The 27,256-nt window shown below is 51.1% G+C and overlaps 1 protein-coding gene and 1 long non-coding RNA gene across 4 annotated transcripts in view; one reads left to right on the forward strand and one right to left on the reverse strand.

The window, feature by feature from the left end:
- LOC139178179 (uncharacterized) overlaps window positions 1-8,314 on the forward strand; it is a 68,891-nt gene extending 60,577 nt beyond the window's left edge. Inside the window, exons 2-3 of the long non-coding RNA XR_011562567.1 lie at window positions 6,376-6,458; window positions 8,229-8,314. This is a non-coding gene — a long non-coding RNA (uncharacterized lncRNA). The remainder of the gene's footprint in view (window positions 1-6,375; window positions 6,459-8,228) is intronic.
- Window positions 1,863-26,968, reverse strand: RHCG (Rh family C glycoprotein). 3 transcript variants are annotated; one of them, XM_019983282.2, is made up of 11 exons: window positions 26,671-26,968; window positions 18,147-18,333; window positions 14,617-14,767; window positions 11,136-11,283; window positions 10,192-10,358; window positions 8,515-8,652; window positions 8,212-8,348; window positions 7,776-7,900; window positions 7,494-7,567; window positions 3,615-3,707; window positions 1,863-2,308 (listed from the first exon to the last, which is right to left on the reverse strand). In XM_019983282.2, the coding sequence occupies exons 1-10, from the start codon at window positions 26,855-26,857 to the stop codon at window positions 3,639-3,641; spliced, it is 1,383 nt and encodes a 460-aa protein (XP_019838841.2). In that variant the 5' UTR covers window positions 26,858-26,968; the 3' UTR covers window positions 1,863-2,308; window positions 3,615-3,638. The 3 variants fall into 3 exon arrangements, with proteins under 3 accessions (XP_019838841.2, XP_070631208.1, XP_070631207.1); XM_070775107.1 differs by lacking the exon at window positions 1,863-2,308 and adding an exon at window positions 3,006-3,443; XM_070775106.1 differs by lacking the exon at window positions 1,863-2,308 and having other exon boundaries at window positions 3,006-3,707.
- Window positions 26,969-27,256: the final 288 nt, after the last annotated feature.

Genomic DNA, 27,256 nt, shown 5'->3' on the forward strand with positions numbered 1-27,256 from the left:
GGCTACAGTCCATGGGGTCGCAAAAGAGTCCGACACGACTGAGCGACGTCACTTTCCCAATCACTTGACCTGAGCTAGTTTGGGCAACAGCTCAGGTCCAGATCCTGGGTCTCTCCGGTCCAGATCCGGGTCTCTCCCTTCTGGGATCTGGGCTTGGGTTCCCAGGGCAGCCTCGACCATACAGAACCGACTGCAGGACCCTCGCCCCCTGGAACTCCGGTCGTGTCATCAGGGGAAGGAGCCCAGCCCAGAACCCCAAAAATCTGGTCCTCGGCTGGGCCTCATACCGGGCGAGACTGCCCGTGGGACCTCGAGGACTCCTGATCTCCTCACCCGCACCCACCCTCCCGCGCCGCCGCCCCTCCCGTGCCCTCGCGGGGCGTGCCGGGCTGGGCCCGGCCGGCTCCGCAGGGGGAGAGAGGCTGGGGCGCAGATCAGCTGAAATCAAAGCCGCCGCTCCCCGCCCCGCCACGCCGCGCCCCTGCTGAGCCGCCGCGCACCTCCTCCTTTGTCACAATGTTTTCAATCGGTGAAGCAAACTGTCCAATTAGAGCCGGGGCCTCCGGCTTCCATCTTTGCCGACGTTTAATTAACATGCTCCTCTTGGCAGCTGCTGACAAGTTCCAGAAACAGGTTGTAAAGGCTTTTTGTCTTTACCCAGCATGGAAAATGAGGGGTGTTACATCGCGGGAACATGAATAGGTTGCATTTCAGCTCCTCCTCCCCTCCGCCTCCTCCCCCTCCTCCGGCAAGGGGAGCGGAGGCCCGAGTGTGTGAGTGTGTCTGTACATGTGAACTGTGAGGGGGGCGGGGAGGGTGGACTGAGAGGCAGGAGAGACCTTCTCCACCCCCTCCCCTCACCCCTTCTTCTTGGAGTCTCTGCTCCACAAAGGATCTGGAATCTGCTTCTTATTCTCCAGCTGGCACACCGTCGCCTCACCTCCTTGTTACCCATGCCAAACCTGGCCAAGTTGATTCTCATCTCTGGTCTCTGCTCAAGCTATTGGCCAGCCTTCTGGTGAACTCCTATTCAACCTCCAAAGCCCTGCACAGGTGGTCCACTTTGGTAAGCCCCCGGAGCTCTGAAGACCTGCTGGAGTTCAAGGTAGATTCTGGATGTCAGGTGGATCCACTTCCCAGCTACACTGTGAGCCCCCAGGGGGCTAGAGTTGTGTGTTACTCTGACCCGGGTGGTGGCAGGCCTTAATGACTGATGGGAAGATCTGAATGGCTGCAAGTTTCTCTCAGTGTGGAGGGAAAGCAGGGCTAGAGTGGCAGGGAGGAAAGTGGGAAGGGTTGGGGGAGGGGGAGTTGACCACAAAAGCCCTATCTCCCTACCCCCTCACCCTGCCTGAGTGCCCTTGAAAGGGTGCCCGGTCACATGGAGGGCACATGGGCATGGTTTCATGCAATGGGTGTTTCTGGGGGGTGGTTGGATGTGAATGAAGTAAGGAGGGGTCTTGGGGAAAGAGCTCAGTCTAAAAGCTGAGCTCTACTAGGGGGCACTCCAGGCTGAGCCGACTCCAGCACCCCAAATTCTTCCTCTTGAGCCTAGGATGGTTTTCCCTGCAGTGTGAGTGGCAGCTGGGTGTAGGGGGTCAGGACTGAGTCTGGAGGTTTCTTGGGTCTTATGCTTCCCTGGTGGCTCAGTGGTAAAGAATCCACCTGCAATGCAGGAGACCCAGGTTCGATCCCTGGGTCAGGAAGGTCAACTGGAGAAGGGAATGACAACTCACTCCAGTATTCATGCCTGGAGAATCCCATGGACAGAGGCTATAGTCCATGGGGTCGCAAAGAACCGGATATAACCAAGCGACTCACACCCCCTCAAACTGGCCCTGTTGGAGAATTCACACCCATTCTACAAAGAACACCAGGCATATTTATTCACGGAGGCCACCATCTGCATGGCACAGAGAGGTCTAGGGGATTCAGGGGGTATGGAAGACACTGGCTTACAGGCAGGCAGGGGGTGGAAGAGCTCAGCAGACACTGGCTGGCAGCTATGATGTCTCTGAGGAGGACTCGGGTCCACTCCAGCCCCCAGCCCCACTCCTGCCTGTTTTTCTCAGGATGTGACCACCAAGACCCCCAGTGGCAGGCCTCCTGCAGCTGGAACCTGGCTTGGATGCCCACTTTGTCTACAGCTCCTCCTCCATTCTCAGGCAGGCCCCCTGGGATGAAGGCGGAGGGGGAGATGGAGGCGCCCTGGACCAGGCCAGCAGGAGGGGCGCCACTCGCCTTGCTCTTGTGCTTCCAGCTTGGTCAGCACTGGCTCCTTGGGGAGCACCAGAACAATCTGTGGAGCCTGCAGGGAGAGAGGCAAGAGCAGCGGGCCACTGTCAAGTCCTGCCCAAAGCCCCTCAGGCACCTTTTCCTTTTCTGGACGAGATGGGCAGCATCAGAAGCAGCTGGTCACAGTCTCGCTTTTCCCTTTCCTTAATCCCTAGCAACCCCTCCTGCCACATCACTCAGCCTTTTGTCCCAGAAACAGTTCTTTGCAAACTCTGGTCTCCAAGGAGGTCAAATAGCTATGGTAAGAGCAATGATAGTGACCTGGAAAGACCCCAGTTCCTCCACATGTGCTGTGTTGGCTTTGAAGCGCCTGAACCTCTCTGAGCCTTAATTTCCTCATCTATTAAAAAAGCCTCCCAGGTGGCACAGTAGTAAAGAATCCACCTACCAATGCAGGAGATTCAAGAGACACAGATTCTCTCCCTGGGTTGGAAAGATCCCCTGGAGGAGGAAATGGCAACCCACTCCAGTATTCTTGCCTGGAGAATCTCATGGACAGAGGAGTCTTGTGGACTACAGTTCAGGGGGTTGCAGGGTCAGACACGACTGAGCATAAACGCACACACGCATTAAAAAGAGGGAAGTTGGGATTCCACTGGAAGCCCAGTGGTTAAGACTTCACCTCCAAATACAGGGGGTGCAAGTTCAATTCCTGGTGGGGGAGCTAAGATCCCACATGCCTTGTGGCCAAAATAAAACAAAACAAAACATAAAACCGAAGCAATATTTATTGTAATAAATTCAATAAAGACTTTTAGAAAACTGGTCCACATCAAAGAAAAAAAAAATCTTTAGAAAAGAAAAGTGGGAAATCATTGCACTTGTAGAGATCTCTAAGGTGTCAGGTGCAAACGGTATGAAAAAGGGCTTGGTGCATCTCACAGAGGGAGCAAGGAAATGTTAGTAGATGAAAAAGAAAAAGGAAGGAGAATGAGAAGGAAGGAAAAAAGGTTCTTGCCTGAGTTGATCAACTGAATAGAGCCAGCTCTGTCATTTCCACTTTTATAAATGAGGAAATTGAGGCTCAGTCTCTGGGGTGAAGAGATCCTCAAAGTCACACAGGCAGTAAGCAGCAAAGCCATGGGTGTGCCCAGGTCACTTTCCGTATATTCCTTCCAGTCCAGAATGCCTTCCACAGATTCCTGTGTCTGTCCAGTAGGCACACGGTCTGACACCAGGTGCCTCTCCCACCAACCCCAGCATGACGCTAGCAGGCGAAGCTCACATCCTCAGTTCTTGATGCTTTCCTTCTTCCCCTTTGCTGGTGGCATCTGATTCCCAGAGCTGGGCCCCCACGGACAAGCCAAACCCATGCTCACCTGCTTCTCTCTTGCCCCGGGAGTTTAAGGTTCTGGGGGCTTGATGCTGGAGTCCTCAGAACGGAGGGCAGTGCTTTTCGGCTCCTTGGGTATCTGCAGAGAGAGGCGGCGGCTCTGAGGGCCCTGCCCAGGTCGGGCAGGTGTCGCTGGTGGAACTGGAACAGCCTGGGCAAGGCCAGGAGCAGCGAACAGTGTGTGGTGGGCGCCACCTTGTGATCACCGTGCAGTTTGCATGCCATGAAGCAGGGCAATCCTTCACACACGTGTCCTGCTCCTAGTTCAGTTAGCCACTGTCCAGGGTGCTTGGGCACAGCAAGGCCAAGCAGGACACAGTCCTTGCCCCACTAGAGCAAAGGAAAGGGGTCCAAGTGAAGTGCACAGTGACAGTAAGAGTTGTACATGCACGCAAGAGGCTGATACCCCAGCCTGGGGGGATTCCAACTGTGCCAAACGCACTTCTGAAAGAGGACTAGTAATGGACCAGGTGAGAGGCAGCTTGGCAAGCTCCCCGAACTCCACGATGGCCCACGAGTGAGGTTGGGGTGGGGAGTGGGGATGCAGGGGCAGCCGCAAGTGGGTTGGTAGATGGAGTATGGATGGGAGAGATCAGCCCAGCCTTGGCCTCAAGGCTTAGCTTTGATCCTAAAGATGCCCTCACCTGTGCTCCTGGGGGACATCTGCCTCACTTCTGTCCTCTGGGAAGTCACCTCGTCTCCCAGGTAAACTGCCAGAGGCCAGGGGCCATGAGAATGGCCTGATGGTGGCTTACTCCCAATGGCATGGGATTGTGTGGCTTGAAACTGAGCACTGCTGATAATACAGCACAGAGAAGGTGTGAACTGAGAATAATTTATGAAGATCAAAGTCCCATGGACAGAGGAGCCTGGCGGGCTACACGGGGTCACAAAAGAGTCGGACACAGCTGAGCAACTGAAACAACAACAATGTAAAAAAAACAACAAAACAGAACCAAGAGGGAATTCCCCAGGGGGCCAGGGGTTAGAACTTGGCACGTCCACTGCTGTGGGTGCTGGGTTCAATCCCTAATGAGAAAACTAGAATCCCACAGAAAAGGAAGAAGAAGAAGAAGAAAAGAAGTGAAACCAAGAGTGAACTTCTGTGTATGGGAATGGATACTTTTGTTTTTTTAGTTTATTTCATTAACCTTAAATCTGTGTGGTTTCTAATTGTGGTGTCTGAAATAATTTAAGTTCCCACTTCATATATAGGATGAAAATAATTATGCTGCTAAAAAATAAAGTTTATTCATAATGTAATAACACAAAACAGTTCTTATGATAGAGAAAGAAAAAGAGCAGGATATGAAATCAAGTATAATATCATAGCTATTTAAGAAAAGTCCATGTAGATTTAAAAAGGAGAGGCTGGAAGGAAATATACCCAAAATATTAATAGTGCTTGAATGAGGGTGATGGAATTTCTATTTATCTCTATTTCCAGATTTTCTTTAATGAGCTTCTATTCATGTTATAATTTAAAAAATAATTTAAAGAGCAAATTTAAAAGGCTTATTAGTCATGTACATAATATTGGTTTTTAGTGGATATTAGTTAAGATTATCCTGAAAAGTTCTGGTATGATTTTTAAAATACAGAGCCAGCTAATCATTAAAGATGCAAATCAAAACCGCAATGAGCCATCACCTCACACCTGTCAGAATGGCTGTCATCAAAAAATCTACAGAGACCTGGGTTCTATCCCTGGGTTGGGAAGATCCCTTAGAGGAGGGCATGGCAACCTACTCCAGTATTGTTGCCTGGAGAATCCCCACGGACAGAGGAGCTTGGTGGGCTATGGTCCGTGGGGTCGCAAAGAGTCAGACCCAACTGAGCAGTTAAGCACACAACGAATGTTGGTGAGGATGTGAGAAAAGCGAACCCATGTGCAGTGTTGGTGGGAATGTAAATTGATGCAGCCACTATGGAAAACAGTATAGAGGTTCCTTAAAAAACTAAAAATAGAACTGCTATATGATCCGTCAATTCCACTAGTGGATATATATCCAATGAAAATGGAAATACTAATCTGAAAAGATATATGCATGCCGATGTACACAGGAACATTATTTACAAGAGCCAAGATATGGAAGCAACCTAAGCACCCAACAACAGATAAATGGAAAAGGAAGATGTGGTGTATATATAGATATGCAGTGGACTATTACTCAGCTATAAAAAAGAATGAAATTCTGCCATTTGCAACAAAATAGATGAACATAGAGGGTGCTTAGTGAAATAAACCAAAGACAAAACACTGTATGTTATCACTTATATATGGAATCTAAAAAATATTTATTTTTTAGAATGAATGAATATAACAGAAAAGAGACAGACTCACTGATATGGAGAATAAACTAGAGGTTACCAGCAGGGAGAAGGAAGGAGGGAGGGTCAAAATGGGGCAGGGGATTAAGAGGTACAAGCCAGCAACTATGAATGAAATCAATAAGCTACAAGGATATATTGTACAGCACAGGGAAATATAGCTGTTATTTTATAGTAACTTTAAATATAGTGTAATCTATTAAGATGTTGAATCACTATGCTGTACACCTGGAGTTAATTTAATATTGCAAATGAACCATACTTTAATCATAAAACAAATAGCCAAAAGAAGGAACATGTTGGGCAGACCTTTGTCCCAGGGGCCACAGACACAGGCTAGGTCACTGCCCTTGTCATGAGGGGGAAGGCTGGGAGACAAGAAGGACCCTGTGTTTCATCCCCATCTCCTAACACAGGCAAATACCTGTCATGATGATTCGTGGGGAGGAAGGCCCCCCTGAAGTCACAGAAAGCCCGGATTATGGCACATTTTTAAAAGGTGAGTTCTGTGACATTCTACTACTTTCAGCTTCTAGAACAATGTTTCTCAAGTTAGATTTTGTACCAACGCTGTTCTAGAGGCTTAGGGGAGTGTCAGTACAAGATCACCTGGGAGCTAGTTTCCATGCAGAGTCCAGGCCCTACTGAATTTGAATTTCTGGGCTAACGTCTGGGAAACTGAGTTTTTACCAGGTCACCAGGTGGTATTTATGGCCACAGAAGCTGAAGACTGCACTGCGATTCTTAACCCAGGCCATATATTAGATTCACCTGGCAAATTTTAAATACAATGCTAATTTCCAGGCCCCACACAAGACCAGTGAACTTCAAGTCTGAGGCCTGGGAAGTTTCTAAAGACCCCCACGTGATTCCAGCATGCATTTAGGGCCCAACCACTGGTCTTAGTTGGTTGGTTCACAGATGAGTTTTTCATCAGAATCATGTGGAGGGCTTGTAGACAGAGGGCTGGGCCCTGCCCCTTGAGCTTTGAAATTAGGAGGTCTGAGTGGCACTTGAAGGTCTGGGTAAGCAGAAAAGAAGTCATTTTTGACCTCTGGCCAATTTATATTTCTCACAAGTTCCTAGATGCTGCTGCTGCTGCTGTTCTAGGGAGCACTATACTTTGGAAAGTACTGCTCTAGAATGAGGGCTTCCAAGGTGGTTCAGCGGTAGAAGAACCCACCTGCCAGTGCAGGAGATGCAAGAGACGTGGGTTTGATCCCTGGGTTGGGAAGATTTCCCTGGAGAAGGAAATGGCTACCCACCACAGTATTCTTGCCTGGGAAATCCCATGGACAGAGGAGCTTGGCAGGCTACAGCCCGTAGGGTCGCAAGGAGTTGGACATGACTGAGCGTGCTTCATTCTACACATGCTGTAGAATGAAGCCTTTAACCCCCCAGGGGACAGCCTCCTGGATAAAGGAGCAGAGGACACGAGCTCTGTCCCCCAACCCTCAGCTTCCGGCTTCCCAGGCCCCAGCCCAGCTGATGGGGTCCATGGAGAGGAGCCCCGGGACAAGTCGGTAGAACTCACCTCCCAGTAGACTGCATCCTCAAAGCAGTTCTCATCAGGTGCTTGTCCCCAGAATGGTAATCTCAGAATGACCCCTAAAGGAAGTTGGAGGTCCCAGAGGTCAAGAATGACTTCTTCTCTGCCTACCCAGACTTTCCCCTCAACTGGAAAAATCCTCCCGGTCTCAGAGCCATCAGTGCAGAGACAAAGGGTTCCTGGGGGCTCCAGGTGACCTCTGGCACACACTCTTGGGTCCCCCAACCACAGGGCCCCAGCTTCTCTGGCATGGTCACCCCCACTCACCTACGATGACGCCGCCCGCCAGGGCCATGGCCAGTGACACAAAGAGCCCGGCAGCCTGGAACCTGCCCTGCGTGTTTGGGCTCCAGTTTAATTTGGATCTTTCAATGCCAAAGGCATAGGCAAGCCTGGGGTAGAGACAGGAAGCAGGTCAGGATCCCCTGGAGAGGCCAAGTGACTACCCACTGTCACCCCACACGCATGAGTGGACACAAAGGCTCAATAACCTCTGGGCCTCAGCCTTTCCATCTGCAGAATGGGGGCACTAGAAAGATCAGATGGTCTCTAAGATTCTTATGGAAGGACAGAGGTTGAGGAGAGAGGCCCATGAAATAGTGGTCCGGGGTGGGTGAGAAAGGGGACAGAGTTAGTCTTGGACCCTAGAGAAACAGTAGGAAGGAGGAATGGAGAAGGAAGGAGGGACCGCCTCCATTCTTACCCTTCCTCCCCATACAGATCAATGTTGGCGATGCTTGCCGTCACTGCACCCGCAATACCTCCTATGATGCCAGGAATGCCGTGCAGGTTGTGAACACCACACGTGTCTTGGATGTGCAACCGGGACTCCAGGAATGGCTGGAAACAGGGCGATGAGTGTTGCTCAGGCAGGGGGCTGTGGCAGGCTGTGGGGAGTCTGGGGATTCTGGAAGCCCCAAATACACAGAGACCCAGCCCCCACCCTCTCCCTAGAGACCACCCACACCCCCCACACCCCCCCAGTCCCTGGCCCTGGAGCTCTCACTGTCAGGTACACAAAACCCAGGGTGGAGACGATGCCGCAGACAAAGCCGATGATGAGGGAGCCGAAAGGAAGAACCATCAGCTCGGCAACGGTGCCCAGGCCCACTCCTCCGGCGAGCGTCGCATTCTGGATGTGCACCTGGGCAGGGCAGGCAGAGCAGGCAGGAACTCAGTCCTCTCCCAGAGTAGCGTCCTGGAGGAGCTGACCTAGGGCCCAAGTTGATCTGTGCGTGGTGGGCCGCCTGGGAGCCAGAGATGGCTCCCATGCATCTCAGCCAGCCAGGAGACTACAGAGGACTCCAGCCTGAGCCCGGGCTTGGGACAGCCACCCCTGTGCTGTCTGTATACCTGCCACTCTCACCAGCACTCGGGGCATTTTCTATGTGCACATGTGCTTGTGTCCATGGGTTCCTTCAGCCCACCTGCATGTCCTCTTTGGATTTGGGTGCCCAGACACAAAGGTGTGCCCAGGTTCGTGTGTCTGATGTCCTCTGTACGCATGTGTGCTGGCGGCAGAATCTGCGAGCCTACAGGCGCACCGGCTGACTCTCTGAGGACTTACCTGTGCCATGGACCGCGGTGCTGGCTTGCAAGGAGTATGTTTCATCTCCACAACAAGCCCAGGAGGCGATTACGGTTACCTTTTCATGTTTTCAGGTGAAGAAAGTAAGGCACGGGAGAGGTTCATGGACTTGTCGAAGACCACACGGCCAGCCAAGGGCAGAAAGGTGTCTTGATCCAGGTCCGTGTGGAGCCAGAGCCCCTGACCTTCATCCTCTTCCATGTCCCTCCCTGCATATGCCCACATGAGTGTGTCTGATTCTCTCCCCCCGGTGCCTGTTCCCCATCTCTCTGTACAGTGACTGTCCAGTGCATCCCGGGGCTCAAGGCTGTGTCCCGGAGTAACACACACTCCTGGCAGCATCTTGGCACATAGGTGCCTGGGTCTAGAAGCTAGTGTCAGAGTATTAGATGGTGGGATTTCGTGGATGGTCCAGTGGTTAAGAATCCACCTTCCAATGCAGGGGACGCAGGTTTGATCCTTGGTTGGGGAACTAAGATCCCACATGCCTCCGAGTAACTAAGCCTGAGCACTGCAATGAAGACCCAGTGCAATAAAAAATAAATAAAAAAGAATATCAGAGAGAGAGGTGGTCCTCTTTCTATAGAAAAATCTACCAACACCCATTACTCCCCCAGGAATGACAGGAACATGTGTCCCAGTGGCGTGATATGAAGGACACTGGGCAACACCACAGCCCCACAGACGTCCCAAGTGTTTTGAAGGGGTTCTCTTTTGAGCACGTGGAGGGGGCAGGTAGGGGCAGAGCTAGGAAGGCTGAGGGCCAGAAGCTGGTTTTTTGGGGGGTTGCTCAGTCCAGAACTAATGTCAGCATTGTGGGGAGAGGAGGATGAGAAGGAGCCAGTTCATCCAGGGCAGCCAGCATGATAGAACCTCCATGAATCTGGTTCTGGGCTCTGCCTAAAGCCAACTGTGTCATCTGGACAAATCATTTCTCTCGGGGCCTCAGTTTCTTCATCTGCAAGATGGGTGCAATAATCCTTATGCTGCCTGCTTCACTGAGTTGTTGGCAGGGCGTGGTGATCAGTGCCCACTGGGCACAGGCAGTTGTGGCCACAGCTTCCCCCAAGGTTCCCCCGCCCCCACCCCACTCACCATGTCCAGCTTGCCCTTTCTATGTAGGGCGCTGGACAGCGCCACTGAGGTGAGCACGCAGGCTGCTAAGGAGCAGTAGGTGTTGATGACCGCTCGGTGCTGAGCATCTCCGTGATTGGATATAGCCGAGTTGAAGCTGGGCCAGTACATCCACAGGAAGAGGGTGCCTGGCCAGACCAGACAGGGTCAGTGGAACCAGAAGAAGGGGCGTTAGATGGGCCTGACGGAGCTTGGACAGACATCCTGTCCTTTAGCTCCAGAGATATCAAGTGACTCACACAGCCCAGCCATTTCCCTCCCCTGGAACTTTATTCGTGCTGGGGGCTCATCTTGAAAGGCCCTCCCTGCCTTACTCACTACCTAATGCCATCTTAATCTTTCACTCCGCCCCAGGAAGTCTACCTTGACCCCACAACTTGGTGAAATGCCTCCCACGCTGCTGCCCAGGCACCTTGAGGGAGAATCTTTTTCTCCACTGTAGGGAGATAATCAAGTTGCATGGCCATCTGTTCTACTACCCTGTCAGGAGCTCCGTGAAGGCAGGGCTGAGTTTTAAAGGACCAGAGAAGGTAGCTGATATGTGTTCTCTGGAATGAATGGACACAGGAAATAGGCACGTACACCTTGCTGAGATCAGGGCTGGACGCACTTCCTGGTTATCACTGTGTCTGCCCTGGGGCATTCGAGGGAACACACAGGATGAGTGACCGACTTCTCCCAGCCCCGTGGGGAAAAGGGACAAGTAACTGGGATCCTTGAAATATCTATAGGCAACCTCTCCCTGCCCGTTCTCCGAAGGGAACTGGCAGCCACCCACCAGACCATGTGGGGATGAGGTATGATCACCGCAGCCTGAAATGCTCATGGTGACCCTCACCCACCACGGTAGCATGGCAGCCCTCGGTCATCATGGGGGCCCCCTCAATCGCTATGGAAGCTCTCACCGATCATGGCAAAGAGGTCCGAGTGGTACGTAGAACTCTGCCTCTCCTTGCTGAGGTGTAGGTTAGGGCGGTAGAGGATCCAGGCCACTGTGAGCCCAAAGTAGGCGCCGAATGCATGGATGGTCATGGAGCCCCCTGAATCCTTCACCTGGTGGATGTGTACAAGGGTACTCTCAGGGTCTGACCCTCCTCTCCCTCCCTCCTCTGACACTCTCCCACCCCCACCTCCCCACACACAGACAGAGGTGCAGCTGTCTCCAAGGAGGTACAGGCTACAGAAGGAAGCCCAGGGCCCTGGCAGACCCATCAACTGGGAAGGGGAGGAAGTGGGGATCCCCTCCTCAACTATACTTCAGTGAAAATTAAAGTGGGGAACTTCCCTGGTGGTTAAGAATCCGCCTGCCAGTACAGGAGAAATGGGTTCAATCCCTGGTCCGGGAAGATCCCATATGCCACGGGGAAGCTAAGCCCATGCACCACAGCTACTGAGCCTGTGCTGCACAAGAGAAGCCGCCACAATGAGAGGCTCATACATTGCAACGAAGAGACGCCCCACTCGCTGCAACTAAAGAAAAGCCTATACAGCAGTGACAGCCCAGTACAGGCAAAATAAATTAAAAAAAAAAAATCACAGACCTGCTTCTTCCCTTTAGATGGGAAACCCAACCAGAGAGGTAAGCGTGTCATCCAATGTCACAGGGCTAGTTGTTGAATTGTTGACATACCTCTTTCCTGACTCCCAGCCTGGTGGGTGCCTCTATTAGCTGTGTGACCTTGGGGGAGCCCCTTACCCTCTCTGAGTCTCAGTTTTCTCATCTGTAACATGGGAGTAATAACTGTGCCTAGCTCAGAGAGAAGGATTGAATGAGATAACCCACGAGAAGCATTCAGAGCAGGGCCCAGGCAAGGGCAAGTGCTCCTTGATTGTCAGCGGTGATTACTGTGTTTCAACTTGGCTGCAGGAGAGGCCCAAACACTGTCATGCATTTGAGGGAATTTCTGCAGCAGATCAGAGAGGGGTTTTGAAGGTCAAAGAAGCCTTCTCTGCCTCTAAACTCACATCCAAGGTACTACTTCTCAGTCAGTTTCAGATCTCATCTATTGACTCCCCTGTGTACCTCCTCATTTAGCCTAGCTTCTTTCTCTCTACCCACCCCAACCAGTCTCCAAGGCTGGTTTATTCACCTTTTTTATAACTCGCTTATGATCCACTTTCTTCTCTTTGTCCTAGGCCAGACCCGGTCCCATTACTTCTCACCAGGGTGACTAACACAGCCTCTTGACTCTCTGCCTCCAACTGTTCTCTTCACCACAGCCAAAGTGACACTTCCATAGCATGTATTTGACCATGCCCCTCTCCTGCCTGGAACTTTCCATAGCTCCCTATTGCCCTCATGATAAAGTTGAGACTCTTCAACACAGTCTATGAAAGTCTTGATGATCCATGCTCCTTCCTGCCCCCCTAGCACCCCACCTCCATTCCCTCTGCCTCAAATACCTTTGCTCATTCCTTTGCCTGATTATCTACTTGACTTCTGGCTTTAACAACTCTTCCTCCAGGAAGCCTCCCTGGCCTGCCATATGCTGGCTCAGGTCCTCCTCCCCACCCCCCAGGGCACCTAGCCCTGGAACTCCATCCTTGTCTCACTGTCTGGTCATTGTTTGCTTCCTGGCCCCCTCACCAGATTGTGAGTTCCTTGGGATTGAAACAAAGTCCTGCTCACTCCTGTATCCCACTGCCTGGAGCACTGCCTGACATGTAAATCCAAAATTTATTTCCTTGACAAATACTTCTCGATAATTTATTAGGCATTGGGCCAAGTGCCAGGAATAGAGATAGTCTCCAGACAGATAAGGTTTCACTCTTATTTTCCCTTAAGGATAAATGCTCTGAAGAAAATAAGTCAAGGATAGTGACTAGAAGGAGGTAAGGGAGAGGGCAGCACTGGTAGGAGAACCTGGGCGGGCCTCTCTGAAGAGGTGAGACTGCAGCTGAGACCTCAGTAATGAAAAGGACCAGGGAGATGAGCGCTCCAGGCAAAGGGAGCAGTAAGTGCAAAGGCCGTGAGGTGGAACCAAGCTTGGGTATTTGAAAAGCAGACCACAGGATATGGTCAAATCACAGAAAGATGGGGAGAGGGTAGATGATAAGCTTAGAGGAAAGGCTGAGGCCAGAACATGTAGGGCCTTAAAACAAGTTTAGATTTGATTTGAAGTGAAATTAAAAAAAAAACAAACAGAGTTTTAATCAGAGGAATGGTCTTATATGCATTATTAACAGGTCCCCACAGCTGCTGGTGGAGATTAGCTAGCTTGAGGTGGTGGATCAGGCAAGGATGAAGACAGGGAGGGACTTCCCTGGTGGTCCAGTGGTTAAGACTCTGTGCTTCCACTGCAGGGGGCACAGGTTCAATCCCTGGTAAGGGGACTAAGGTCCCACATGCCACCTGGCATGGCCGAAAAAAAAAAGGACGATGACAGGGAGATGAGTCAGGAAGAAGGAATATGATAGTGTGGTAGAGGAAAACAATGACAAAATGAGTGACTGAATATAGGGTCGTCTGAAAGCAAAACCCCTGGGGGTGGGACTTCCCCGACAGTCCCAAGATTAACATTAACACTGTGCTTCCACTGCAAGGGCGTGGGTTCAATCCCTCGTTGGGGAACTAAGATCCTGCATTTGGCACAGCACAGAAAAAAATTAGAATGGAAATCATGTGCTCAAAATAGTGAAACAAAAAAGACTGAATCCCAGATAATACTGAGGAACCACTGTGCAAGTATGATCACCCTGCTTCTGAGAAATTCTATGTTAAAAAAATAAACAACTCATGGGGGTTTCTAGCCAGACTCCAAACATAGAGAAGTTGGAGAATGAGAAAGGGATGGGGTTCCTGAATAATCCCTACTCCTGCAAATATGCCAAAGAGGTGTCTAAACAAGAGTCAGAGGCCTAGGATGCTCTTTACCTTGGCCAGTGAATTAGTCAACCTCAGGGGGCATCATTCCTGCCATAGAGGTCCATGTGAATGGCACCTCCAGAGTTGTGCAGTGTGCAACCCATGCAACTGTACATGTCTGCTTTGGCCACTCCCCTGGGAACCTTCCTTACAGATGTGCCCCCTCAGTATACCGGGTCATTTTCTTGGCAGAGCAATCTGGGAATGTGTGTGTGCAAGATGATGTGCAGGAACATCCCATTCTTTCTTTCTGCTGGGCCAAAAGAGAAAGGAGGAAGAAAACCAACATGTGAGGAACCTCTACTCTGTCTAGTTGCTGGATTGATGTACCGGGTGGATGCTCAATATATGTCATTTCTCCTGCTTTACAGCTGGGGAAACTGAGAGTCAGAAGATTAAGTGACTGGTCAAACTTGAATTGAATCCAGCTGGCTTGTCTCCCCAGTCCTTTCTTTCTCTGTCACCTTCCTGTCCCCCCAAGTGTCCCTTCCACCACCATCCCTGTTCTGAGCTCTGCTCACCTCTAACAGGTTGAGGAGAATGTACTCATTGATTGAGAAGAGGGTCACTTGGAAGAGAGTCATGATGAGGAGCTGGACAGGGCTGACTTTGCCCAGAACTGCCCCAAAGGCCACACAGACAGAGCCCACGCAGAAGTCCGCATTGATGAGGCTGTGGGGAGACAGGTCAGGGGAGGGGCTGAGGCCACAGCAAGAAGTGGCACTCAAGCTCTGGGGTTAAATCTGAACTTTGGTCACCTGTGGGTTTGGGCTTGTGGTCTAACTTTGCTGAGCCTCAGTTTCACCATCTGTGGTAATGGGCATGTAGCATCTTAGAGCTACTCTAAGAATGCAAAGAAATAGCCTGTGAAGTATCCAGCACAGCAGTGGCACATACCAGATGCCACCACACCCTTCCTTTGAGGGCCCATCTCAGGCCCCACCCTCTTCCTTGCAGGCAGCTTGTACTCAAGGCACCCAAGTGATCTGGCTGCTGTTGTTGAATATCGTCCGGTCCGTATTTGGGACCCTGTCCTGCCCTTCATTTTCTACCTGCCCTTCCAAAACCTCTTCTCACCCACCACCTCTTCAGGAAGCCTTCCCCAATACCTCTAACCAGATGTGGTCTCTGCCTCCAAATCCTTATCTCTACACACACTTCTCCTGCTGGCTACCAGGGCCTTGCTTGGGTTTGAGTCATCATGACCTCCTCTTCACCTTACCTGGGAGAGAGGATTTATGTCCAGGGAAGAAGGAAGGCCCTTCCTTCAGGCAGTAGAGAGCTGGGGGCTGGGTGGAGAGAGGGGACAGGAAGGCCAGCAGAGAGAATACAGGCCAAGGAGCTTGCAGGCCCTCCTTAAGTCTGGACCCTGAAAACCCAGCCAGCCAGCAGAGGCATGCCATGTGGTCAGAGGGGATCCGGATTCCATCCATGTGCCTGCTGTGCCTAACCCAGGTCTCCTTGGGCCCTGCCAGCAGCAAAGCTGTCCTGGAGTCCAAGGCAGACTCTCAGTGTGGCCTCCAAGTCATGAGCGTTGTCAACCAGGGTCCTCATAAAGACAGCAGGGGCTACTACTTCCTTAAGGCAGTCACAGCCACAGGAGCCCCCTCCCCCATACTCAAGTGTGTGTGTGTGTGTGTGTGTGTGAATCAGGAAGTGAGAAGTAAGAAGCCAGCTGATGGTAGGGACAGTGTGTGGAGTTGGGGCAGGGCTCTGTCCCCTCAAGGTTCCTCCCCAGACAAAGGATGTCCACTGGAATGTCTCTTCACTATAAGCCTTGTTCATTGCCGCATCCCCAGGGCCTGGCTGAATGCATGATGACAGGTGCTAAGTGCCAGGCACTTCAATGCTTGTTCAGTGCAGCACAGGCCTTCCTGTATCACACCTGGACCCATGGAACAGGTACCATTATTAGCCATTATTCTCCATGGGAAATGGAGACTTAGAGAGGCCAAGTTATTTGCCCAAATTTCCATAACTCAGCCAGAAGACCACCTGGCAGAGATCACCCCCTAGGAAGGAGTGAGAGGGAGCACACAGAAGCCCATACCTGGGCCATCAGCCCCTGGGAGATGGATATCTGGATGTCACATCTCAGGCAAGGCCTGAGAATGGAAGCTGAGGAGCACACAGGTCCTCCTTGAGTCTGGGGAACAGCCCTGGAGGGACAGGTGGGATCTGGGACTCTTCAGCAGGGGCAGGACAGAAGCCAGGAGAAGGATCCTCAGGTGAGGTCTAGGGGGCTACATGTTCATCTCAGCCCTGGGCACCAGAAATCGGCTCCAGCTAAGTTGCTGAAAATCATTTCTCCCAAAACCAAGTTGTCAAAACTCAAGTTGTCAAGTGACTAACCTGTTAAATAACTGGTTTAAAAAATTTAACCCACAAAAGTTTACAATAATTTCCTTTGAACATTTAAAAAAGCTCTATAGTTCTGTTTTGCATTTAGCCATAGCTATTTTGCTGTGGTGGCCAATTAAATATATCACAGGCACTTTTATACTTTGGGTCTATGGCTTTGGGAATGAGAATTTCCTGTGTATCTTATACAGTAGAATGATATGCATGTATGTCATGGATTTTATATACAAAAAGACCAATTTCTTGGTTCCAAAACATTTTCTACCTAGTCGACTATTTTTCCTGTTTCTCTTAATTCATGGATTCATTAATTGGCTCGAATGAATTAACATTTTGCAAATATTTGACATATGTTTAAAATTTCAGGCCCCTGGCCTATGATATCTGATTGGTGTCCTGTATGTGACAGCAGGGATTTGCACTTTAAATGTAGTTTTGGGGAGGGAGGTTCAAGAGGGAAGGGGCATAAGTATACCTATGGCTGATTCATGCGATGCGCAGTAGATGCCAACACAATATTGTAAAGCAGTTATTCTCCAATTAAAAATAGATGTTTAAAAAAACGTGGTTTCATACCAATTTGCCTCTAAACCCTTTCTGTGGATTTGGTTTTCCAAGCAGGCTAATGAATGTTTGTTTTTACACACCAATGACAACTTTCTCAAAATGTACTTTTCTTTAGCCAAACGTCATATGTCTACAGAAATTGAAGACAATCTAACTGGACTTAAAGAAAGAGCCTTCAATAAACCAAACCTTGACTAAAAAGGGAAGGGAGGGGGGAAATCTCCCAAAGGCTGTTGATTTTGTACCATGCAATGGAAACTGTTGACAGTTTCTTAAGTTTCCCTGGCTGGAGAGTTTGATAAATGAGTCATTCAGTGAGATGACTGCTTGGCAAGCTGGGTTTTGGCAAGTTGGCAAATTTACTGTATAACCTGGTGGTGGTGTTGAGGGAAGAAACATACTAAGGCTCCTAGGAGGTCTCTTCAGACAGAGGGAGGGGCTGAGTTCCCTGATAGAAGGGAGTGTAGTACTTGTCAGACCAAAAGATTATCACAGACGAAAGTGATGAGGATGGAGGTGAGAAGAGATAGGGATCAGGGGCCCCCTCGGAGGCTGATGCAGGGAGGGGCTTCAGCCCTAGGACTCCACACATGCCTCACAGCTCTTTGCTCTGTTCCGTGGGTGGGGACACAGGCAACTGGATTCCCCATTCAATATTCCCTCTACAATGAACCTAAGTAGGCTGCTTCAGGCAGTCTCACACTCCTTCCGCTCGCCTGCCACCCACTCCCTCCCCTCCATGGGTCCTATGGCCCGATTTCTCTCAGGGCAAATTTTGATCTTTGCCCTGAGATGTCAGAGCGGAGTCAGGACTTGGACTCTGGGGAAAAGCCTTGCATCCCTACAGCCTGTGTCTTAGGAGGAAGGAAACCCTCCAACAGCACTTAGTTACCATGAGAACTCCCACCCTGGAGACTCACTGATTAGGAAGTGAGTGTGTGTGTGTGTGTGTGTGTGTGTGTGTGTTGTGGGTGGGGGGGTGTATGTTGCCGGGCCCCTGGGGACCCTGGCTGGAAGACGAAGACCCAGTTCACAGCCCAAAGCCTCTGGGCCACGCCCCCGGACCCGCCTCCCGCGCAGGCCCCGCCCACTGCTCTACGCCCCCGGCCCGAGCCGCGCTCACTTCTCTAGGTCCACCAGAATGTAGCGTCCGTCAAAAGATTGAAGCCAGCCCTGCATGAGCAGCGCCCACTGGATGCCGAAGGCCGCCAGCAGAAAGTTGAAGCCCACAGAGCTGTAGCCGTAGCGCTGCAGGAAGGTCATGAGGAACCCGAAGCCCACGAAGATCATCACGTGTACGTCCTGGAAGCCTGTGGGGAGAACACAGTCCAGAGTCCCGGTGGCCTAGCGAAGCCCCTCGCTGCAGCTCTGCGTCTGGGCCAGCGCGGTCCGCAGCTGAGCCTGTGTCTGCTCCGCCACTGGCCGGGCCTGGGCCACCCTCCAACCCCCATCCCGCCACCCCTACATCTGGATCCTGAGGCTCCTGCAGTAATTATGACTCTGCTGCGAGTAGAAGAGCCACTACTACCCCATCACATCATAAGATACAAACTGCTATGTATACAACAGATAAACAACAAGGTCCTACTGCATAGCATATTCAGTTATATATGTATAAATGAATCACTGCTATACAGCACAAACTAACATAACATTGTATATCAACTGTACTTCAATTAGAAGAAAAAAAGCCTCTGGGGTGGACTTGGCTGGGGGGATGGAGGTAAGACCCCCCCCCCCCACTTTAGACCACTTAGACCACTGGGTTTTAAGGCCAAGGAATGCCTGAGCGTCTCTTTTGAGAGATGACAGCCCCCTTTCACTGCCCTTGCCAAGGGCCTTACCTGCGCAATTCCATTCTTCTGCTGTGGAGAAGTTAGTCTCATTTGACCTAGGAGTCCCTTGACTGGCCAAAATAATTAGGTACCATAACAAATGAAAATCATAAAAAACAGGAACAGTTTTGTTTTTTTTTTTTAAGAGAGAGAGAGCAGAGAGGGTTCTTGCTTACAACAGGATGCTGACAGCCCAACAGTTAAATGTGGAATGAGCACTGAAGCTGGAAAATCATAATTTTCACAATGAAGATTTCATCACTGGATGTTAAAATCCAGGGACAAATTTTGACGAAGAGCAAGGTATTTGCGTTGTCTTAAAGGAGTCTTATGAGTTGTAAAGGAGGGTGAAAAAACATCCGGTAACCATACAGTGGAGAAATTGGGCAACATCTTGATGGTGTGATCAAAATGAACGTCACCAGTGGGGGACACGCGGACATTGTGCACCTTCAGGAAGATATTCTGAAAAGGACACAACACCTATGTGGTGCTCTGGCTGAGAAGGCACAATCCCAATCTAATCACGAGGAAACACCAAACAAAGAAACATGCTATTAGAAAGGGGTTGAAGCTGGACTCTTGAAAAATATCAGTGTCTTAAAAGATAAAGAAAGGCTGCCCTTGTGAACATCTATTATAGGACAGACACGTGCTAGGTGCCTTACCTACACAGGAATGTTCTAGGTTAAAGAGGCTAAAGAGACAGGTCAAATAAATCCAATACTTGACCCTAGATCCTGGGTCCTGGATTTGGCTGGGGTAGGGAGTGGGTGCGGGTGCAGGGGAATGCCACAAAGGTTCTTATTGGGTCCACTGACAAAATTGTATAGGGACAGTATATGAAAGTAGCATACAGTGTAAATGTGTGAAGTTGATTACTGTGGTGATGGAAGAGAATACCTCTATTCTTAGGAAACAGTGGAGTAATTAAGGCAGCCAGACCGCAATATGTATAACGGACTCTTAGTTCAGGGGAAAAGGAACGGTATGTATGTGTTGCTTTTATGTGGGAAAAGAGAGAGATGCTTAATGGGAGTTAAAAAGAGTATATAGTGTTCTTTGTACTATTTTTGTTTTAGCAACTCTTTGTAAATTCGAAATGATTTCCCCAATTAAACATTTTTGAATAAGAGAGAACTGCAGGGCTCACCAGGCCTGGCCTGGCCCCTCCCGCCAGTCTCCTTCTTCCTTTCCTCGGTCCTCCCTTCCCTCTGGTGCCCCAGCCGGACTGGCCTCCCTGAGCTCAGTCTCACTCTGGATCTTCTCCTGTGGTGGGCCCTCCACGTGGGACGCTATTCCCGCAGAATGGCCAGCAACTTCTGTTCTTCTTGTTTAGTCGCTCAGTCGTGCCCAACTCTTTTCTTCTGTCCATGGGATTCTCCAGGCAAGAATACTGGAGTGGGTTACCATTTCCTTCTCCATTTCTTCTTGTGGATCTCAGCAAAAAGTCACCTCATCACAGAGGCCTTCCAGACCCCTGAGTTTCAACTTGGTTCACTCCCTCATGACACCTTCTTCTTTCTTTTCTAGTTCTTACAACAATTTGTAGTTAGGTAGTTAAGTTTGTTTGTCTAGCCCACTAGACTGTAAAGCTCCAAGGAGTCAAATGGTGGTGGTTTATTTGCTAAGTCATGTCTGACTCTTTGCGATCCCATGGACTGTAGCCCACCAGGTTCCCCTGTCCATGGGATTTCCCAGGCAAGTATACTGGAGTGGGTTGCCATTTCCTTCTCCAGGGGATCTTCCCAACCCAGGGACTGAACTTGCATCTCCTGCACTGTAGGCGGATTCTTTACTGCTGAGCCACCAGGGAAGCCCCAGGAGTCCAGGCCAAGCCTATTTTGTTCACGCTGGTATTCTCTACTGCCTAGGGCATTCCCCAGGTGGATGCTCCATAAATATCCCTGAAGGGATGAATGGATAATTACTCTTGTAGTCTCAGGAGTAGCCAGATATGCCAGCTGAGCAGCAGCCAAGGGCCCCAGGTGGCACTTCACCATCAGGGGAGACTGCAGACCCTCTCCTGTCTGATGTCTCCTACCCACTGGGTAGATAGGCCCACAGTGTGGGCGGGCAGAGATGCTCAGGCTGTCCTGCCCCTCCCCCGTTGCCCTCATCTGTCTCCCCTGCAGGCTTCCCTAAGGCTGGGTAAGGGTTGAGGCACAGAAGTTGATGCAAGAGAGCTGTAGGTCTCACCCCAGCACGGTGCTCTGAGCTGCTTTTTGCACAGAGTTAAACAAACAGCAGCTCGGCTTGGGTTTCCCAGTGTGTGAGACTGTTATAGTGACTCTTGGGAAGAAACTGATGGGTGACAGACTGGAGAGAGAGGGAGGAGACACCTTCAGACCACAGTTTCGAAAGCAAATGCCGGGAAGGAGGAAGAGGTTGCTGGGGAGGGAGGGAGGTGCTGGGTCTAGGGCTGGTCGTGGGAGTTTGAGATGACCCCATGACCCCGGGTGTGGGTGGTGGCGGTAAGTGTCAGGCGGGGTAGTGTGGCGCAATGGAGCCTGGCCATTCGGGATGGAGCTGGGGTCTGAGGTCCAGCAGACCTGCACACAGAGCTGGGAGTTGGAACGATGAGTGGGAGACAGGAGCCGAGGACTGGCCGGCCGGAATTAAGCAGATTAGACAAGGACAGTGTTGGCAAGGAGGTGAGGGGAACCCCTGGGAAAAGGCAGCATCACAGACTTCCATATGTGAGCTGTTTGGAGGTGGGGGAAGCAGGCGGGCAGGGGCTCAAGAGACTGGAGGCGGCCTTCCTGGGGGCTGCCTTCAGTTCTCCCTGTGGCCTGGGACGAAAGAGCAGAGAGCGCACGGCTTCTCAGGGCTTCTCCCTGCCAGTCCCCACCTCGCTAGTTCTCCGTCCTTCTCTGTGACTCCCCGGCTGTCCTGACCTCTGTCTCTAACCCTTCTGTGGATATCTGTTTCTTATCCCCCCAGCCTCAGGTGCACAGACTCCAGCTTTGCTCTCTTTCCACACCTTCCTTATTCACTCTCTTACTCCTTTCTCTCTGTCTCCTAAACTGGTCCTTACTGGAATACGAATGTTGTTCAGTCACTAAGTCGTGTCCGATTCTTTGCAACCCTATGGACTGCAGCACACCAGGCTTCCCTGTCCTTCACTGTCTCCAAGAGTTTGCTCACACTCACGTCCATAGAGTCGGTGATGTTATCTAACCATCTCATCCTCTGTCGCCCCCTTCTCCTCCTGCCCTCAATCATTCCCAGCATCAGGGTCTTTTCCAATGACCTGACTCTAAGCATTAGGAGGCCAAAGTATTGGAACTTCAGCTTCAGCATCAGTCCTTCCAATGAATATTCACAGTTGATTTCCTTTAGGATTGACTGCCAAATGAGTTTGATGCTACTGAAAGTGCTTTTAATAATAATGATCCAGAACTTCCCTGATGGTCCAAGGGCTAAGACTCTTTGCTCTCAGTGCAGGGGTACTGGATTCCACCCCTGGTCAGGGAACCAGATCCCACATGCCACAGCTAGGACCCGGGGCAGCCAAATAAATGAATAATAAATATATATTTTTTAATGGTCTGAAGGTTCAGATTGTATGACCTTGAGCAAGGACATAACCTCTTTGACCTCAAGTTTCTTTTTCTGTAAAATGAGGAATAGTAACAGAACTCAGAGGTGTGTGGTACACATTTAATGTCATCCAATCAAAGCCCTGGGCCTAAGCCTGATTCCTCAGCAACTGCTTACTGCTGTTGCTCAGTCGCTCAGTTGTGTCCGGCTCTTTGCGACCCCATGGACTGCAGCACACCTGGCTTCCCTGTCCTTCACCATCTCCTGAAGCTTGCTCAAACTCATGTCCATAGAGTTGGTGACGCCACCCAACCATCTCATCCTGTTGTCCCCTTCTCCTCCTCAGCAATTGCTTAATTATATTAATTACTACTTCTCTTTTTCTCTTTCAAGACTGACCAGGTGCTTTGCATTGGGTTGGCGACTTGCTGGGGGTCGGTGGAAGTTAATAAGACAACGCCTCTCTTCCCCTACTTTCCCCAGCCTGTAGTGAGTGACTGAGCAGCCAGGCAGATTCCCTCCACCACGGGAGGTCCCTGAGGGGCAAGCCTGGCTCCTGGAGGCCAGTTCTAAGAGCCGCCACCAGGGGGCGCCAGTACACAGCTGTTCTGCGACCCCTTCCTGGTTCACTTTTCTCTTTTGGGATGGTCTAAAGAAGGCCAAGTTTTGAAAATTTCTGAAATCTGAGGATCAAGTTTCCCATGCTGGTGGGTAACAGCAGCTCTCTCTCCAACGCTTCCTCAGCCCTGCAGCAGCCTGGGGACTGGCCCTTCCCATGCTCTATAGGCCAGCCCAGCCTAAACTGTTGCCTTTCAAGTCCACTGGCCAGTCCCTCAATTTTCCATGACTCTGTGTCCACTTCTCCCACAACTCGGAGCCAGACACAGAACCATCCCATCACTGCAAAACCTCCTGGAGAGGTGGTTGAGGAGTGGCAATGCCACAGAGATTGGGGGAAGAGGTTTTTGTGCAGTGTGAGGGCTTGGCCTCACCCCTGCCTGTGCCACTGACCAGCTGGGAAAATCTCTAAGCTCCACCTCTGGCAACATAAAATAGAAGCAAATACACTCCTCGTCTGACAGAGTATGGAGAAAGTGTTTGTGAGTGGGAAGGTTTCTCTGGTGGCTCAGTGGTAAAAAATCTGCCTGCCAACGAGAGAGACACGAGTTTGATCCCTGGGTTGGGAAGATCCTCTGGAGAAGGGAATGGCAACCCACTCCAGTAGTCTTGCCTGGAGAATCCCATGGACAGAAGAGCCTGGCAGGCTACAGTCCATGGGGTCGCAATAGAGCTGGACATGACTTAGTGACTGAACAACAAGTGGGGAGAACACAAAGGAAATTAAATGCTATAGTAGTTCAAACTCACGTTCAAAGAGATATTCCTTGGCCACATTACTGAAGTGACGTGAAGTGTAAGTCGCTCAGTCGTGTCTGACTCTTTGCCACCCCATGGACTTGTCCATGGAATTCTCCAGGCCAGAATACTGGAGTGGGTAGCCTTTCCCTTCTCCAGGGGATTTTCCCAACCCAGGGATCAAACCCAGGTCTCCTGCATTGCAGGTGGATTCTTTACCAACTGAGCTATCAGGGGAGACACATCACTAAATGGATGCTAAGCCTGCACTTAAACACCTTCAGCAACAGCATCAGTCCCTTCTGAGGAAGCTTGATACCAACATTTACTGTCCTCTGGCTTCATGTCATGAGACATGCCCTCCTGGCTACCCATTATCTTCAATCTTCCAAGAGTTCCTATGCATTAAATAACATTCCCATTTCATAGATGAGCATACTGAGACTCAGTGTGATTAGGGAGGTGGCTTAATCTATTTTGGGTTTCGCTGGTGGCTCAGATGGTAAAGAAGCTGCCTGCAATGCAGGAGACCTGGATTCAATCCCTGGGTTGAGAAGATCCCCTGGAAAAGGAAATGGCAACCCACTCCAGTATTCTCGCCTGGAGAATCCCATGGACAGAGGAGCCTGGTGGGTTATAGTCCATGGGGTCACAAAGAGTCAGACACAACTGAGCTACTAACACTTTCGCTTTACTCCATTTAAAGTGATGGGCCCATATCTGTTTAATTCCAAAGTCAACTGCCAGGTTACACTGCCCTCTGCTTGAGGAATGCACAAATCTGAGGTTCAGGTTACCAGGAGCACAGGGTGAACCTTGCTGCTGAACCAGACCTTCAGGTGTTTGAAACTGTGGCATCCTCAGCCTTAGGTCATTTCCTTTCTCCCTCTGTTTTCCCGGGAAGCTTCGAGAGCCCAGGATCTGATGGCTTCTCCTCAGGCCAACCTCGCCAGACACTGCCCGGAGCATCAGCCCAGGAAGAAGTTCGTGTTCAGCAGCTTGGGCTTTCAGGGCACTGCCAGGATGGGTCCCCAGCTGGTTCTGTGCCTGCTATTTGCCAAGGGGCCCATGCCCCGGGAGCCATCTTCAGGCACCCCTGAGCCCCAGCTTGAGCCAGCTGGAGCTAGACTTCTCTGAAAACTGAGATGCCCAGAGGACTCCTCTAATCCTCTGGGCAGAAATGAAGCCTGCACAGGTGTCGACAGCATGGACCCAAGAACCCAGAAAGAACCAAAAGGGATGGCCCTCACTCCATACCCCTGGGAACTGCCTTGAGGCCTGGGAACCCAAGTTTGGGGCCACACCTATGTTCCAACTCCTAGTCACAGCCACCAGTAGGGAAGGGGAAGAGAGGAAAGGTGAAATGAAAGGGAGGAGAGCAGTCCAGGAGGGTGGGTTCAGGTCCCTGGAGCTCACTAGGTTTCTGGATGAGTGACTTTTGCAAGACATGTCCCCTCTCTGGCCTCAGTTTCCTGGTCTGTAAAATGGGAGTCATAACATTGCCAATAGTCATGTACAGATGTGAGAGTTGGACCATAAAGAAGGCTGAGTGCCAAAGAATTGATGCTTTCAAACTGTGGTGCTGGAGAAGACTCTTGAGAGTCCCTTGGACAGCAAGGAGATCAAACTAATCAATCCTAAATAAAGGAAATCAACCCTGAATATTCACTGGAAGGACTAATGCTGGAGCTGAAGCTCCAATACTTTGGTCCCTTGATGCTAAGAGCCAAGGCATTGGAAAAGACCCTGATGCTGAGAAAGATGAAGGGCAGGAGAAGAAGGGGGTGACAGAGGATGAGATGGTTGGATGGCATCATGAACTCAGTGGACATGAGTGTGAGCAGACTCTGGGAGATAGTGAAGGACAGGGAAGCCTGGCATGCTACAGTTCATGGGGTTGCAAAGAGTCAGACATGACCGAGTGACTGAACAACAACAAACAAGTCATGGAGGGAAGATCAGTTTGCATAGGTGACTGTTGGAGATGAACTTTAGGGTCCCTTCTAAAACTAACAGTCCATGACTTTGTGAGTACCAACAATTAGAAAGAGACTGTCATTGGCTGTTGGCAGATGGTGTGGAAAGCTAGAAAGCACAAGGGCATGAAGAGAGTCCTGGGCTGGGGCCCCAGAGGTTGGGCCAACCCAAGTAACCTTGCACCAGTTCTTCTAACTGCTGAGTCCTAGGGCGTCTGCACTTAGTACTCATCCAGTAATTGCTGCATTATGAAGTGAGGACTCCATGCCCAGCACAGTGCCAGAACTTTATGTGCAATGTCTCATGCCAGCCTCACCCCACTCCTGTAGGGTAGGTCTCATTATTATCCCCATTGGACAGATGAGGAAATCGAGTCTGTGTATTGTTGACATTTGCCTACAGGTCACCCACCTGGTTGAGGGCAGAGCCGTGATACAGGTGAGGTGTGGTGACTCTACGGCCATGCTGTTAATCACGGCACCACGGATGCCAGGGAATTCAGGGGCATTTCTCTCCCTCTCCAAGCCAAAACATGGTTGTGCTGTGGTCCTGCACGCCAGCAGGGCTGGTAGGCCAATGAGCCACCCCTGCAGCCCTTGAAGTTGGAACTACCCTCTTAAGGTGGAGAGTTTGGGCACAGCTGGATAAGAGAGCCAAGGTCACCCACTGGCTGGGGTCTCCTGAAGACATCAAGAAGGGCTCTCTGAAGAGAGGTTGGAGGTCTCTGAGGAATTTGGGCACACCTGGCCATTTCCCGAGCTTAACCTCCAGACACTGGGAAGTCTCCATAGTGGGAAGCCTAAGAGGGGCGGGGCAGGGGGCTGGGGGCTGCATCTCCTCAGGCAGCTCCCGCCCGAGGCCAGGCAGGACCCTCCGCCCGGGGCGGGGGGAGGGGGGTGGTTGTGGGGGGGTGACCTGCAAGGTGGCGGAACTTACTCGGGTAGCGATAGTAGAATTCGTTTTCCAAGTCAGTGGACAAGTTCTTGATCACCTTCTCCTGCACCCAGTGGGGATCGGCATCCATGTCGTAGCGCACGAACACACCGAAGAGGGCTATCAGGGCCACCTCCAGGAGCAGGCAGGCGACCGGCAGCCGCCAGCGGAGATTGGTGTTCCAGATCATGCTGCAGGGGGCGCCTGGCCGGGGCGGGCAGCGGGCAGTTCGGAGGTTTGAAGGCAGGACAGCCTTATAAGACCCGGGGCAGGGGCAGGGGCGGGGCGGGGCGGCCGAGTCGGGTGTTGTGGAACAGTTGATCCGGGTGCCGCCCGCGCGCTCGCCCAACCGGAGAGGGGACCCGCGGCCCCGGGGTCGCCCAGTAGCCAAGGGCCCCCGCATCGGGGTGGGGGGCGGGAGGGACGGTAGCGGGCGCAGGAACCGAGAGGGCAGAGGGCAGGGAGGGATTAAGGCGCCCAGCCTCTGTGGATCCCACAGATGCGAGGCAGCAACTGCTTTCCCCGTTTTGTACTGGTGAGCAGAGAAAGGAAAAGAAGATCCTTTGCCTCCCACCGAGATAAAAACGAA

Source organism: Bos indicus, chromosome 21 (assembly GCF_029378745.1).
Source record: "Bos indicus isolate NIAB-ARS_2022 breed Sahiwal x Tharparkar chromosome 21, NIAB-ARS_B.indTharparkar_mat_pri_1.0, whole genome shotgun sequence".
NCBI classification, from domain to species: domain Eukaryota; kingdom Metazoa; phylum Chordata; class Mammalia; order Artiodactyla; family Bovidae; genus Bos; species Bos indicus.

What these genes read in the sequence shown, in the direction of transcription:
- RHCG (XM_019983282.2), bottom strand. Translation starts at nt 26,857, where the DNA reads ATGATCTGGAACACCAATCTCCGCTGGCGGCTGCCGGTCGCCTGCCTG. An exon ending in ATTCTACTATCGCTACCCGA is followed by an intron (nt 18,334 to 26,670) that starts GTAAGTTCCGCC and finishes TTCTCCCCACAG; the next exon opens with GCTTCCAGGACGTACACGTG. An exon ending in TTCTCCTCAACCTGTTAGAG is followed by an intron (nt 11,284 to 14,616) that starts GTGAGCAGAGCT and finishes CACATCCACCAG; the next exon opens with GTGAAGGATTCAGGGGGCTC.